Raw genomic sequence first — 16,620 nt, forward strand, 5'->3', positions numbered from 1 at the left:
ATGGGAGGTGAGTGGTAAGGTAGTCTTCACAAGAGCTCACAAAGCTGCCAGCTTTAACATTAGTGGAAGCTATAATACTACATGCTGACACTCCGTTGCAGACGTGTGCAATTAAGCATGGTCTTAGAAGTGCTGCCACCCACCTCTTAAAAGTGGTGTCACTTCCCAACCTTGCCAGCAAGCTTTGCCAGAGGTCTGGTCTCCAAGGGGGCTTCAACGGCAGCCTGCCTTCATTACAGCATCACCCCTCTACCTCAAACACAAGTAAAAAGACAAAGTCTCACCATTCCTCTTTGTCCACATCAGCTCCAAATGTGCCTCAGCTGCTAATTAAAATCTGGTCACCTTGGTCAAAGCTAGGACATTACTCCTCAGTTCTAATGTAATTGACACCTACATGCACTCATGCTGCTCTCTATAACTACACAGAATAAACTTCTGCCAACTTAATGCTGTCTCGCTTATCATATACAACTACTGCTACATGCACATTATGCTTTCCTCCTTATAACACACTGCACACAAGCAAGGATGTTCCCATTCCTAATTTTAAGCACTCCATTCACAGTAAACCATACTCCTCCTGGGCTACCAGGGTAGACTCTGAAGAATTTGCTTCATAAAATTTACTGCATTAGTCACCTTCTATATATATATTTTTTTGGTAACCCTACCTGTACCAAATTCTACCTTCATGTCCTACATTCTGTATAATCCAGCTTCTTTGCCAAGTACTACCCTCTCTTTTAGTTGCCAAGTATTCTTTTCTTTGCAATTCTAAATATTTTGTTTGCCTGCATACCAAACCTTTTATCCAAAAATATTTCTTTAGAGTTCAAGCACATATTTACTGATCCAGACAGACTTTTTGATTGGATCATGAACTGCAACACAAAGTCTGCAAGAATGTTTTGCATAACATCTGCCTTATTTGTTAATTGCTTCTGCCATACTCACACTTTCTTTCTAGCAGCCATTCCAACATAACATGATGGTTATGAGCTATATTGTATGTCATTCTAGCAGCCACTCCAAAATATTGGAAGAGAAAGATTGTTAATCTCTTTACAATCTTTGAAACAGCATGGAGGTTTACTGAACAGTAAAAGTAAAGGATCTTGACCAGAACTTTTTTTTGTGAACTAGACAACCATGAAGAGCCCAACCAGTCTGCTTTCAACACTAGAGAAGTGGAATGGCCAGGAACAAAACCCCCATGTCCGTGACCCACACTCTTGCAGGCTCAATAACACCTCACAGTGAAATTATTTAATATTCCACTGCTCCTCAGTTTAAAGAAAAAGAGCTTTGTTCTCTATTGGCAATGTACTTAAAAGTAAAATAACATGATTTTGTACTGCTGTATTCATTACGAACAAGATTCTGATACAATAAAGGAAATAAAAGAAAATAAGCCATTACTAACACTGCTGCCTCACAGCATCTGTTCCACAGTTCAGTTCTCAGCTGGGATAGCCTACTTAATAATGCCTGCACATCCTCTCTGTCTATGAAAATGTTCATGGCTCCTTCAAATATCAAGAGGTGTGTGTGGTGTGTGTAATGGACTGACAGTGGGCTACCCGGGACAGAACAATACTCCATTCAAAATAAGTTCTTCAAACTTGCACCCATTAAGTGTTTTGATAGTCCCCAGCTTCCCCATTGTTCTGAAATGGATTAAGCAGGTAATCAAAGAATAAATTAATAAATTTAAAAAAGAAAAGCATTCTAGCAGTACCAAATTTTCTTAATGTTTTTAAGCATCACTTCTTTTAACAGTTGGACTTTAGAACTGTGAAGCATACTACCGAATAAAATACACTTAACATGATTCACTTTTCCCCTCTTCTCTCACTATATAAACACCGCAGTCTATTCACAGGATCACAGAAATTAACAAGGCAGCTGAGCTACTAGGCTATGTCCACCTTGCCAGTACCCATCCGTAGGCCTTGCCTCTCATTTCAAGAAGGGCCAGGCCAGTCATAATACAGGTGAATTTAAAATTTAAATTCGCAATTTAACTGTATGTTAACATTAAAATTCATACCCAGTGATTTGCTTTGCTCATCAAAAACCAATTCTCATCAGAGACCTTTTCAACAGTGTTACTTAAAATCATGGCATTATACATAACAACCAAATTCCTCACAACACTGAAAATTCTCTTATGATCTCTGAAGAATTGCATCCCACCTTATGAATTCTTTAACTACCAAATCTACACAAATACCAATGATGCTCATTGGGTTGTTGTTGACATCCATACCAATACAGACTAGAAATTCCTGGGAACATTCTAGACATCTATTAAAATATAAAAAGTTGCTCTACAATATATCTTCACGTATATTTTCTTGTTAAGTGTCAGCACATTTTATTCATCTAATTCACAGTAATACTCAATGTGTCAAAACATGATGCCATTTAGTGATTCTATAAGCACATTATTCCGCTAAACTGAAAATATTTCTTACCCAAAGATTGCACCAATCCTCATTGTATTGCTGTTGTGCAACACATAATCAGAAAGCAGAGCTAGTGCAGGATCACACTCATTCCTCACCCCAGAGTTAACGATACCACAAGCTAGAAGTGCACCAGACTACAGAACAAAAAAGATAAAAGTATTATTCAGTTATATCCTTAACAGACCTCTACAACAAACATGTTCCATGATTTTAACAGAACCACTACTTTAGGAACTAAAGCTTACAACACAATTTAAATATAACAATACCATACCATCAGCATTTTACTAATTTTTTTTTTAATCTGCTTAATACCCTAGAATCAATAACAGCAATTTTACAACCAATCCATTTAAATTCCTACCATAAAAGCAGGACTTCTAACTATCTTGCCTGAAACTTTGCTGAGCTCACTGCTCTAGCAGATGTACACAGGTACCTGCTTTCTGCTCTCCAGAGCTTCTTCTACCTGTTACCTGACACAATATGATTTGGAAAGCACTGTGACCCTGGGCCACCATCAGCTACACCATATTTAATTGAAGGATTCTTACCTATGTTCCCAAACGAAAAATGAGTGCCTCAGATGTATGGTCTACTGCAAGCATGTAGTCTGGCATGCACCTAAATAAGCTGATCTGCTCTAGGCAGTGGGGCATTTAGTTAATCCTTGACCTTTCCTACAAGAGCACAGGGAAAACCATGGCCTGTGTACATGTCACTGTCTCACTAGATATTACAGCAAAGGCTATAAAAGCCTATAAATCCTAAACATTCCTTCCTATATTTCCAGTGTCCATTCCATGAGTCCCTTCAAGGCTTATAGTGTTGTGACCAGGACAAAACTCACTTAGTGACAGGCAAAAAACAGTTACATGCTTATGGCAAAGGTACAAAAGAGCTAGATTATACTGTCCCATTACTTCGAAATGCACTCCTTAAAACTAAAACTGCTGGTAGTAGTCTTTGCACAACTGAGGACACTTATCAGTGTACAGAGTTAATGCTATTTACTGCTCTCTGAGAATATTTAACAGTCATCTTAAAAGAAAGGAAAAAACAATTCTGCTTAATGTACCACACAAGTACAGCTAAAGTGTACAGTGTCTCTTTGTACACTGGTTTATGCAATGGGAATGTCAGGTTTAGATCTGAAAACTTTCAAGCTAAAACACTTAAAAATAATTTTCTAATGAGTACGCGCAGTTAAAAAAAAACAAAATCAGACATCCAACTATATACATAACCCAAATCCAGCACTCTCACACAACAGCCTAGAAATATACTTTAAATAAGGCACACCAAGACAGCTGTATGTGATCCTGAAATCAATACCAACAGCATAAGGCATGGTTGCATTACAATGTAACAGGGCAACTTTAACAAGATAATAGTGGAACACCTCACAAACCTTCATACAGGTAAAAACACCTCAGGAGTAAGTCAGTTGCTGCTTCTCAGGATGCATAGCCGAATCAAAACATACAACTCAAACAGAGCACTAACTAGCAAGGCTTCCTACCTAGCTCCCTTTTGAAATAGTTCTACAGGAAAGAGAGAGACAGAATGTGACAAATCAGACTTAGAAAAGGGTCAATATTGTGATCATTTACCCAGAGAGGGGACTTATTCCATTTTCTTCCATTACATTTTCATGTTGACATTTTCTGAGTGGTTATAACCAGATCCTTTACTTGAGATAGAAGTATTGGATACATAGCCATTACTGGAATTTGAGAAACCATGCGATTCACAGGAAGGAAGGAATGAATGTCAGAGTGAGACTGACCAGACAGGTGAAGCAACAACTGCAGATGCTGTGGTAGAATGGGTCTTTTGAGATGCATCCATAGTAGGGGGGCCAAACCTGGCTTGGTCAGAAAAGGGATACGAATATGACCCTGGCTTTGTCTTTCTGAATACATCTGGATATGAGGGGTATGGGGGGAAATGGATAAAGAAGTCCTCTGGGGGGCTGCAAACGTGGGTCAATGAATCTCTTGATGGATATCCCTGTCAAGGGATGATCAAACAAAAAACTGTCACATTTACCACTGGATGGTGCAGCAAGGAAGACTCCCTTCAATGCCCTTTATTTACCAACATTTTGAACCAAGAAATGTGATATTGGCAGCCTGTGATATTCAGTTGAGCCTCTTATGAAGGCCCATTGGAGGGTCCATGCTACATTGGACTGATCGATCGTTCTTGGGATTTTGCTACAGAATTATGATATTTCGTTGAGACTAATATTTTTTGGATATTACACATATTCATGTGATTAGACAGATTTATTTTAGATATTGTGATTCAATACACTTGTATCATATCATTATTGTGTATCAGTGTTGGGTCATGGATGCGTTAACTTTTGTAAGTGTAATATCTGACACTGCCTTTTTTTTGAGAAATATCTTTTAATATATCATTTACTAGGTTTTAGGATTGGCAATTTACCAGTGTTAGCTTGATAATTTTTGCAATCAATATATTGAATATATTATTTTGGGAAAGTGCGTTTATAAGTTTGTATGGGATACAACCTTTTTTAGGGTTTGCTGTTGACACCACTTTTCAAATGCATTTTCCAATTGAACATTGATCTTGGGGTTTGGTTTAGATTCCAACTAGGTTTAGGAACGAACCTAAGTACTTAGTTGTGATTACTTTTTGAGTAGGGAATCTCAATATGGATTTAACAATCCCTAACCTCTAAACGTATACCTATACACTCTTCCCACTAACCCCAAAACCAATCACAAAACAACCCAAAAAACACCATCTACTAATCCTCATTTACTACACACATCTCTCACTAATTAACACACTCCTCCCACTAATTCCTACACACATACCATTACAGCCACTCAACATGTGTGCATTCAATGCAATCACCCTTGCACTACTAGCTATAACCTATCACCTCTCCTCCTATCACATCACTCTGCCTACCACCATTACCATCCCATCAAAACATACATCCACCTACTACCTACTCCACCCACACCAAACACTATAGCCTACACATACCCTCAAGTAATTACCATCACAGCACAATCCCTCTAGCACGCACAACACTGACCAAAACAACCACAAAATCACTTTCCACACAAGTACATACACATTCTTGCTAAGCTATCAAAACTCCTTCCACCATATCAGTCGCCAACTAAGATTAGCAGGCAACATGCACCCTTAATCCAGGCCCAAACCCTGACATACACTCCCCCTCCTCCGCACCCCCATCCAATAACTCAACCTTACTCTCCAGACCAAAGAATAGCCTACATTTACTGAACTTAAACATATGCAGCATTAATAATAAAGTACATCTGCTACATACTCTAATAGACATCTATTCCCCAAATGTACTATCCCTAACCGAAACTTGGTTAAAACCTACTACTCCCGATAGCGAATTCCTTCCCCCAGGCTATAATTAATACATAATGGTAGACTTTTCAAAAAAAAAAAAAAAAACCTGGGGTGGTGTAGCATTACTTTATAAAAATAACTTAAAAGTTACCATTATTGACCCTCCTATACTCCCCCTAATGTCATCAGCACTACTACTAGCCAAACTTAAACTAACCAACAAAAAAATCTATGAATATTATAACGGGGTGCATACCACCAGGTAATAACATTCCCTCCCTAGAAGCCCATCTACATTGGACCAATCAAAATCTACCCCAAAAAACAATCATCCTAGGTGACTAACAGACTGGCATACATGCTCCAGCTCCAACCCCTCCAACTTAATAAATCTGTATAATTTCTCCTAAATCTAACTCTAGTACAAGGCTAGGTAATAATAAAAGCAAAGAAAGCCTCCTAGACTGGATCCTAATAAACAATTCCAATACATTCTATCAAGCAGGTGCCCTACCAGACAACCTCAGTGACCACCAGCCCATCTTCCTACTAAAACGCAAATCCCACACCAACTCTGAACCACCAATTCGGACCATTAGAAACAAAAGAAACTTTGACATAAAATTCAAACTTGAACTACAATACCAAAAATTGGAATCTTCTAAAGACACTCCCACTAGACAAAGCAGTTGAGCTACTGAACATTACCTTCCTAAACACCCATGCCCCTCCTCGCACAAGCAAACAAAAAATTAAAATAGCCCCCTGGATCACAAGTACTAGAACCATGACAGCCCAAAGAAATACAGCCTGGCAGTGGACAGCCAATAAAACCTTAGCAACCAAACAAGAATTCCAAAAACTCGGGAACGAAGCAAAAAAACAAATTCTACTAGACAAAAGGAACTATTTTTTCAATTTGCAAAACAGACACCAAAACAACCCCCAAAAACTCTGGGCAGCACTAAATACATTACTTCACCCCGGCAGACCAAATACCCCAAACACCAACCACTGTAAATGATAGCACTGACATTCCAGAAGCCTTTAATAGATTTTTCATAGAAACCATTTCAAAATTAGTTAATCAACAACCCACATCAACTACTAGCAACCCCAAGCCTGCTACCAATATCAGTACCACCTTCCAATTCAAACCCATTCCCACAGATTACATAAAAAGACTATTAAGTAAACTCAAATCAACTAGCCTAGCTGCTGACAACATTCCAGCCAAATACCTTCAAATAGCTGCTAATGAGATAGCATATCCAATATCAATTCTCCCGAACAGATCAATAACAGAAAGCAACATTCCAACAATCTGGAAAATAGCATGTCACCCCACTACACAAAGGTGGGACCTGTACAGACCTTATCAGCTATCGCCCTATTGCCATATTATCCCCACTTGACAAAATATTAGAAAAAATGTATTTACCAGCAACTTATGCAATACCTACTGAAAAACCAACTTCTCACTCCTACCTAACATGGGTTTAAGACCAGCCCATAGTACAACTGCCATCCTCTCCTTCACCAACTTAATCAACCAGAACCGGAATCTAGGCAAACTAACATCAGCCATATTTTTAGACCTATAAAAGGCTTTTGACATGGTCAACCATCCCAATCTTCTTGACTACCTCACTGAACTTGGACTAGCCACTGACTCACTAGCCTGGTTTCAAATTTACCTAATAGGTAGACAGCATGCAGTCAGGTGGGATAAACTATCCACACTGCTCCCTATTACAACTGGAGTCTCACAAGGATCAATATTAGGTCCTCTATTATTTTCCATATTCATTAACGATCTCAACAAGATCACCCAAGATGCAACTGTCATACAATACGCTGACAACTCAACACTAGTCTGCTCAGCCACCAACCCCCTTCACACTCCTTTCTACTACCCAACAAGTCTTCAAAACCACTGAAGCTTGGTTTCTCAGTAAATGTCACTGAACCCCCAAAAGACCAAATTACTAATTTTCAAACCAAATAAATCCAACTTCACACTGATTCTTTCAGTATTATGTCTAATGATTGTACCATTATCTCCTCAGACTCCCACACAAAACTACTGGATGTTACAATTGACAACAAACTGAAGTTTGACCTGCACATAAATCAAACCATCAAAAACATACACAGAAAACTAAGCAGTCTGTACAAAAATAAAACATACCTAAACCAACAGACTGAAATTACTATTACTAAAATTCTGCTACTATCCACACTTCTATATGCTGCCCCCATCTTCACCAACCTATCCAAAACAGAAATTAGAAAACTAGACACGTCACAATCAAATTGCCAGATTTGCCACAAATGCTCCCTACCGTTCACATCACTGCCACTCACTATAGCAACTGAAGTGGCTTGAACTTCAAAATCTCATTACTTTCCACCAACTAGTTTTCGCCAAAAAACTCCTACTATATCCAGACAAAATACCAATACTATCTAATTTACTTAAAATACACGAAAACCCAAGACAACTACGTTCTAGTGACAGGACCTTAATCAAGATCATCAGAACCAACAACCCAGCAGGAGACTCCCTATTTCCTAACTACATAGGCAAAATCTGGAACTCGCTGCCCCCTGATATTACCTCAGCAAATTATATCATTATGTTTAAACTACTAAAGGAACACTATTTATCAATAGACAATGCCCATGCCTTCCCCCAGGTTGACCCTCTACACCTGCTTTTCCCTCAGGACTTTCTCTATCAACCTCTGCATACTAATTTACTGCATGTACTAGTTTTCTTAATACACAAACCTCATCTACACTAGGAGATCTACTTTACTCCTGAAAGCTCTCTACTACTCACTGTACTCCCCATCTCTTTCTTACACCATCATACTCAACAATATTGCAAATTTACACATATCTATGGGTGAATTATACATATTCTCATTAATTCAAGTAGATAGTTATCCTCCCAGGTTACAGTATCCTGAGAATTGACCGCAACTCTAAAAAAGGTGGAGGTGTAGCTATTTTATATAAATCTGAATTATAAGTCACCTCCATAGACTCTAAACCTCCGCTAACTAGTAACACAGAAATTCTTATCCCCAAAATTCAACTCAACAAATGTAAATCCATCTATATAATCTGTATCTACCAGGCAATAATATCAACACCTTAGAGGCCATCCTAAGTTGGCTATCCACCACCTACCCCTCAAGAAACCATAATTCTTGGTGACTAATAAAAAAGTACAGTTTTGTACCTACCATAAATGTAGATCTCCGATAGGTATGCATCTGCAGTCATAACATATGGGTTGTCCTGCCTCAGGCAGCCCTTCGGTCGGCCGGATTCCAAAGTCTGGGTCTGGCCTCGGCTGATGTCGCACTTCACCCGACGTCATAGCTCCTGGGGTATAAAGGCATCAGCCGACACCATTTTCCTCAGTGTTTCTTGCCCCAGATGCCAGGTGCCCTCTAGGAAGGCAAAATTTGGATAAATGTAGAAAATTCCAAACAGTAGAAAACAAAATAGATATATACATACAAACAAATACACCATAATAGATTCCCCCAGCTAGCTGAAGGAGGGGTAAGTACCCTAGGAATATCACAGAGGGGAAGGAGGGTGGGTAATCCTGACTGCAGATGCATACCTATCGGACATCTACATTTATGGTAGGTACAAAACTGTACTATGTCTTTCAAGGATGCATCTGCAGTCATAACATATGGGTAGAATACCATAGCCAAACTGGGGGAGGAGGCACTAAGATAATGATGGTGTAGTTAGGATCCCCTGTAAAACAGCAGTTGCAAAACCTGCTCGGGATCTGGAGCATAAAGGAAGATTGCAATGCTTGGCAAATGTATGCACGGAGCTCCAAGTAGCAGCTTCTAAAATGTCTTTGGTAGCCACTCCTCGTAGGAAAGCTGTAGTGGTGGCTGTAGCTCTTGTGGAGTGAGGCCTGATATTCTCAGGAGTTGTCTTTCCATGAAATGAATAGCAGAATCGAATGCAATTTTCTATCCATTTTGAGATTGTCTGTTTTGAAATTGCTTTTCCTTGCACTCCTGTTGCATATGCTACCAAAAGCTGGTCAGTTTTTCTGCTGGCCTTAGTTCTGTCCAGATAGTAGCGCAGTTGTCTGTGTACATCCAAGGTGTGTAGTAGTTTTTCCCCCCCTGTTCTGTGGGTTGGGGAAGAATGTAGGTAAATGAATAGCTTGGTTCAAGAATACCCTGGATACCACCTTAGGCATAAAAGTAGGATTGGTTCTCAGAGACGCACTATCCTGGTGGAAGATAAGGAAAGGCTGCACTGCCATTAATGCCTGTAACTCAGATACCCTTCTTGCTGAAGTGATTGCTAGCAGGAAGGCAGTTTTCCAAGATAAAAACTGTAAGTCTGCTGTTGCTGCTGGTTCGAAAGGTGGGAGTGTTAATTTTTCTAGCACAAAATTGAGATCCCATGCAGGCAGAGGTGGTTTCCTTGGAGGCTTTACATTTTTGATCCCTCTCAAAAATTGTCTGAGGAGAGGATGAGAGAAGACAGGAGGATCCATGTTGTACTCTGCTGAAATTGCTGATGCATGAATCTTAATGGAAGAATAAGACAGGCCCTTGTGGAACAGTTCTGCTAAGTATTCCAGGATGTGTGCTAGGTTTGCCAGTGTGACATTTTCTCCCTTTTCTGCACTCCAAATGAGGAATCTTTTCCATTTGGCTGAGAATGTTTTCCTTGTGGAGGGTCTGCGAGCCTCCAGGATAATGTCCTTAACCCTCTGAGATAAATCAGGTTGGTTTTGTTTTATGCAATTTTCCAAGCAGTTAGCTGCAGCGTTTTTAAGTTTGGATGCAGGGTCTTGTAGTTGTTCTGTGTTAGAAGTAAAGGACATAGAGGTAGAGGCCATGAGTGTGTCCGAGACATGCTTCTCAGTAGCGGGTACCAATGTTGCCTTGGCCAGTCTGGAGCTATCAGAATTACCTTTGGCTGTTCCTCTCTGATCTTCAGTAGAACTTTGTACATCAAAGGGAGAGGTGGGAAGGCATATACTGTCAGGGCCTTCCAGCTGAAAGAAAGGGAGTCCACCCTCCAGGCCAGTGGGTGGTATACTCGAGCAGAATTTCTTCAGTTGGTGGTTGAGTGGGGAGGCGAACAGGTCTATCTCTGGCATTCCCCATTTCTTTGTTATGGTTTTGAAGATATCTGGATGCAGCATCCATTCGTGAGCATCCGTGGTAGTTCTGCTTAAGCTGTCTGCTAGTGAATTCTCTTTCCCTGGTACAAATCTGGCCTGCAGTTGGATGTTGAGATTCAGGCCCAAGTTCCACAGGTCCATTGCCATCCGGCATAGAGGGTATGAATGTGTGCCTCCCTGTTTGTTGATGTACCACATGACTGTGGCATTGTCCGTCCTTATCAGCAGGTGTCCTTGCTGGAGGAATGGTCTGAATGCCTCAATTGCATGCTTCACTGCCAGCATCTCCTTTAGATTTATGTGTAGATTCAGCTGGTCCTGGGACCATAGGCCTTGGATGCACTTGTCTTCCATGTGTGCCCCCCAGCCTAGGTCTGAGGCGTCCGTGGTGATGGTCTGCCTTGGATGTGGTTTGTGGAAAGGCAATCCTCTGTTTATCTGACAGGCCTGAGCCCACCACAGGAATTCTTTTTTCAGGCATGGAATGATTGGTATCAGTGCTTCTAGACTGTTTGTGTTGAGACCATACATTCCTTAGGTACCATTGTAACTTTCTCATATGCAGCCTGGGCATGTGGGATCAAGATTATGCAGGATGCCATGTAACCCAGGGCCTGCAGGACTTTCCTTGCAGTAAGCTGAGTTTGTCTTGTTAATGCCATGAAATAGACTGGTAGTTGCTTTTGTTTTTCCTCTGTGAGAAAAGCCATTTGAGTTATTGTGTCCAGTTCTGCACCCAAAAATGTTATCCTTTGGGATGGCACTAGTCTTGACTTTTGTATGTTGACTGTGTATCCCAAGGCTTGCAGCAGTTGTATGACATTGGTCAAATCCTTTATTAATTTTGTCTTGTTGTCCGCTTGTATTAGGCAGTCGTCCAGGTATGGGTAGATTTGAATTCCCTGAAGTCTGCAATGAGCAATTACTGATGCCAGGCATTTCGTGAATACTCTGGGCAGTAGATAAGCCAAAGGGCAATGCTGAGAATTGATAATGCTCTGATCCTGCACGAAATCTGAGGTGTCTTCTGCAATCTGGCCGTATAGGGACGTGCAGGTATGCCTCCTTGAGATCTAGAGTCACCAGCCAAGACTCCTTGCCCAACATGGGAAGAAGTTGCTGTAGGGTCAGCATCTTGAATTTTGGAACAATGAGATATGTGTTCAGTGCGGACAAATCGAGAATAGGCCTCCACTGATTTTCTTTTCTTGGTACAAGGAATAGTCTGGAGTAAAATCCTTGGCCTTGTTCCATAGATGGTACCTTTTCTATTGCTCTCATCCTTAGTAAGCTGATGATTTGTTTTAGAGCCTCTGATTTCTGGCTTGGTGGAAGGTTTGGCATTCCTCTCTTTTTTGGTAGAGTGTGGAAGTGAAACCTGTAGCCCTTATCTATTGTTTGTAAAGTCCATTTGTCTCCTGTAATGCAATGCCAGTTTTTTGAAAATAAAGCTAACTTTCCGCCCAAGGGTGCTTCCAGTTGTTCCCTGGTAGGCGGAATCAGAGCCAAGTCATTGTGTCTGTCCTGTGGAAGTGGTTGCAGTCGCAGCTGTGGCGGCACTTCTCTGGTTGGTAGGTTGCCACTGACGGCCCCTGTAGGCACCCCTTGATTGACCTCTGCCTCTTGGGTGTCTATTTCTGCCTCTCTGTGCTCTGGAGGTGTCTGGAAAGGACCAATTCTTTGAAGGCCAATTTCTGCTAAACCTTGGAGGTTGGACCTGCAGAAAATCCTTGACTGTTTGGACAGATTTTGCTTTTTCTTCCACTTTCTTTAGAACCTCCTGTGCAGGGGAGCCAAATAAACTTTGTTTCTCCATAGGGGCATCTAGGAGTTTAGACTTAACATGGTGTGGTAAGGATTGTTCTTTTAACCAGGCATGCCTTCGAATAACTGCTCCAGTCACAGCTGATCTAAATGAAGCCTCCAGTGCATCATAGCCACATTTTAAGAAATGATTACTGACCTGCTGAGAGTTGTGTACCAAATCCTGAAGGGACTTACGGTCTAAAGGTTCAGGAGAGGCCAGCTTTTTATTCAGCTGATCTAACAAAAATTCCTGGTACTGTATCATGTGAAATTGACAGTTTAAAGCCCTGGCAAAAAGAGTAGCAGATGTATAAACCTTTTTACCCCATCTCTCTAATGCTCTAGATTCTCTTTCAGAGGGAAGTGGGTTTTTGGCCGAGGCAGCTGCAACACCTTTAGGGCCCTGAGAAATGGTTTCTGGGTCTGCAGCATGGGCCTTATACAAGTGGAAGTGAGAATCCGGGACCCTGTAGTATCTGTCAGGTTTTGCAGGGGCCGGGGGAAGAGAATCAGGGCAGTACTGGCATCACTGTATGCATCATCAACCACTGAAAGTACAGGTGGTATGGCTAAAGGCCTATGCTGTGGTAAGTGTAAAAAAGTCCTTAGCCTTTTCCTAGAATCAGAAAAATCCTGACCCTGCCATTGGAAGTGTTCCCTCATTGAGTGTAGGGTTTCCCCAAATGAAAATTCTTCTGGAGGAGAGGCAGAAGGAATGGAGTCTTCTGCATCAGAATCCTGATAAGGTGAGTATGGGCCTTCCTGATGGTCAGATAAATCGAGAGGTTCAGGGGGTTCAGTCCTAGGCCTCTTTTCAGGAGGGGGTTGTGAGGCCCTGTCTGGGTGAGGTTGGGATCCCCTGATCAGAGAAATAAGGTCCTCAGCAAGGCTGAGAATCTGAGAAGTTGAGGTAGGCCTGTGAGAGGGAGCTTTTGTAGGTAAGGCCTTGGAAAGTTTGGCTGCTTTAGCCCTGGAAAAGGCCTTGATAGACATAGAAGCAGGGGGTCTAGCTGCCCCACGTGCAGGAGTAGAGATGTCCAACGGAATAGTGTCAGACAAATCCTGTGTGCCTGCTTCTTCAGTATGAATTTCTGTAGCCGACTCAGCCACGGCCTGAGTGGCCTCGGTTATGGGAGAACCGAGGTCTCGGTTTCAGCCGAAACAGAGACACTCGCGGTAGGCCTAACCGTGGTTTCAGCCGAAACCGCGGGACGCGAGTGTCTGTCCTTTTACTTGCGTTTTTTAGCTAAATGTGTAGTCGGAGTCTCCGACGGCATTTTATATGCAAAAGTGGAGCCAAAAAACTCTTCTGCAAACTCCGACCGACGTCTAAGTGTCCGTTGGTTGAAGAAAGCACAGGCTAAACAAGCTGATACGTCGTGGTCTGGGCCTAAGCAAGGAAGGCAGTAAGAGTGGAAATCCTTATGAGGTATTTGTTTCCCACAAGTTAAACAATTATTTACTTTGTCTGACATCGGCTGAGGCAAGAAAGAGTCCCCAACGGGGTACTTAGCTTTTTTAGAAGTCTTCGGTAGTTGAAATCTCTGGATCTGACCGACGGGCACTTGCGAACAGCTTCTGCTTCGGGCACCGCGCGGCAAGAAAGACTGAGGAAAATGGCGTCGGCTGATGCCTTTATACCCCAGGAGCTACGACGTCGGGTGAAGTGCGACATCAGCCGAGGCCAGACCCAGACTTTGGAATCGGCCGACCGAGGGGCTGCCTGAGGCAGGACAACCCATATGTTATGACTGCAGATGCATCCTTGAAGGACATCTGGAGGAGTTGTACATCTCAACAGCCTTCTACCCATATCAACCTACATGGTTTTACACAAACTATTACAGCCTCCACTAGAAGCAATAAACATAATAACAATCACAGCACCCTAGACTGGATCCTCACAAATAGTCATCATCAATCTTACAAAGTAGGTACCCTCCCTGAAGATACAAGTGATCACTCACTCACCTTCTTAATCAGGTACAAGAGTGACATCCCAAACCCAACCATTTATAAAAAACAAGGTCTAACAAAAATTTTAACCCAGACGGTCACTCCTGAAACACCTACCATTAGAAGACGCCATTAACTACTTTAATTCTAAATTTTTAACCATCCTAGACTACCATGCCCCAACACGAATAATAAAGAAGCAAGTCTAAACCAGCCACATGGCTCTCCAAAACTACCAAACAAAATATCCTCCATAGAAACAAACTCTGGGCTAGGTGGCGCACAACCAAACGTCCAACAGATCAACTAAAGTTTGGACAATTAAGAAATGAAACTAAAAAAGCCATATTGACTGACAAAAAAACTTTTACTGTCACCTCCAACAAACCTACCAAAATAAACCACAAAAACGCTGGTCTAGTATCAAACTTTTACACCCAGGTCACTCTATTACACCCACCCCCACAGGCTCTAATTTCAACAGCCCTATCCAAGTTGCCAATGCTTTTAACACTTTTTTCACAGACACCATTCAATCTTTGGCCAATGAACTATCCCCTAACACTATATCTTCGTACACTGATATCCTTAACAGCCCCCCCCCCCCACTATTTCAATTTCAACCTGTTCCTACATCCTTTGTCTGCACCCTTATTCAGAAACTTAAACCCACCACCCTCTCTGCAGATCAACTACCTGCAGAATACCTGAAAAAAGCCGCTAAAGCTATAGCCTACCCCATATCCATCTTCATTAACATAACTATTTCTGAAGGAACTATCCCATCAATCTGGAAAATCTCACATATCATTCCCCTGCATAAAGGTGGTAATTCCAAAGATTTTTCTAACTATAGGCCTACAGCCATATTATCCCCACTGGCAAAAATCATGGAAAAGTGCATTCATAAGCAACTATTAAACCACCTACTAGAAAACAACCTCCTAGCTACCTGCCAACATGGCTTCAGATCACTTCATAGCACCACCTCTGCTCTCTTATCCTTCACCGACTGTATTAATAAAAATCGTAATAATGACACTCTATCCTCAGCCCTCTTCATCGATCTGTCAAAAGCCTTCAACATGGTCAAACACTCACAAACATACTTAGAAACTTCTCACTGGATCCACTTGCTATACAGTGGTTCCAATCCTATTTAAATAGGCAACAGGCTGTATTATGGGAGAATAACTTATCTTCCCACCTCCCAGTTGCCCTTGGTGTCCCTCAAGGCTCCATATTGGGTCCTCTCCTCTTTTCTATTTTTTACTAACGACCTACACTCTGTATTACCTCAAGCTACCTGTATCCAATATGCAGATGATTCCACATTAATATGCTCAGTCTCTTCACCATCACAACTTCAGTCTCTAACCCAAAATGTGTTTAGCAGAGTAGAGAATTGGCTTCTTCACCGATATCTCATCCTGAACCCAAACAAAACAAAATGCTACTATTCACTCCCACCCGCAGAGCCTCCCCACTGCACTTCACTGTCACATCTAGCAATGGTACAATTATATCTCCCGATTCTACCACAAAAATATTTGGACTGACAACAACCTTACCTTTGAGCCCCATATTAACAACACTATAAAAACAGTAAACAAGAAACTAGGCTCCCTCTACAGGATCAAACCCTTTCTGACCCACTAGCCAGGACCAACATTGCCCGCACCCACTTAATCTCAACCCTACTATATGCATCCCCTATCTATACTAAACTATGTAAAAGCAATCTCAACAAGCTGGCTATTTCCTACAATAATATTGCCAGATTTGCTACTGGGTCTACCTATAGAACCCATCATTGCAATA

At 41.5% G+C, this 16,620-nt stretch overlaps 1 protein-coding gene across 1 annotated transcript in view; it reads right to left on the minus strand.

Moving 5' to 3' along the window:
• The window catches only part of PSMD2 (proteasome 26S subunit ubiquitin receptor, non-ATPase 2), a 1,781,804-nt gene that overhangs the window by 1,002,925 nt on the left and 762,259 nt on the right, over positions 1-16,620 (minus strand). The window contains exon 11 of the mRNA XM_044070442.1: positions 2,481-2,608. Within this exon, the coding sequence (XP_043926377.1) occupies positions 2,481-2,608 (128 nt within the window). The remainder of the gene's footprint in view (positions 1-2,480; positions 2,609-16,620) is intronic.

The sequence above is a fragment of the Protopterus annectens genome, chromosome 4.part1, assembly GCF_019279795.1.
Source record: "Protopterus annectens isolate FY-2018-M chromosome 4.part1, PAN1.0, whole genome shotgun sequence".
NCBI classification, from domain to species: Eukaryota; Metazoa; Chordata; order Ceratodontiformes; family Protopteridae; genus Protopterus; species Protopterus annectens.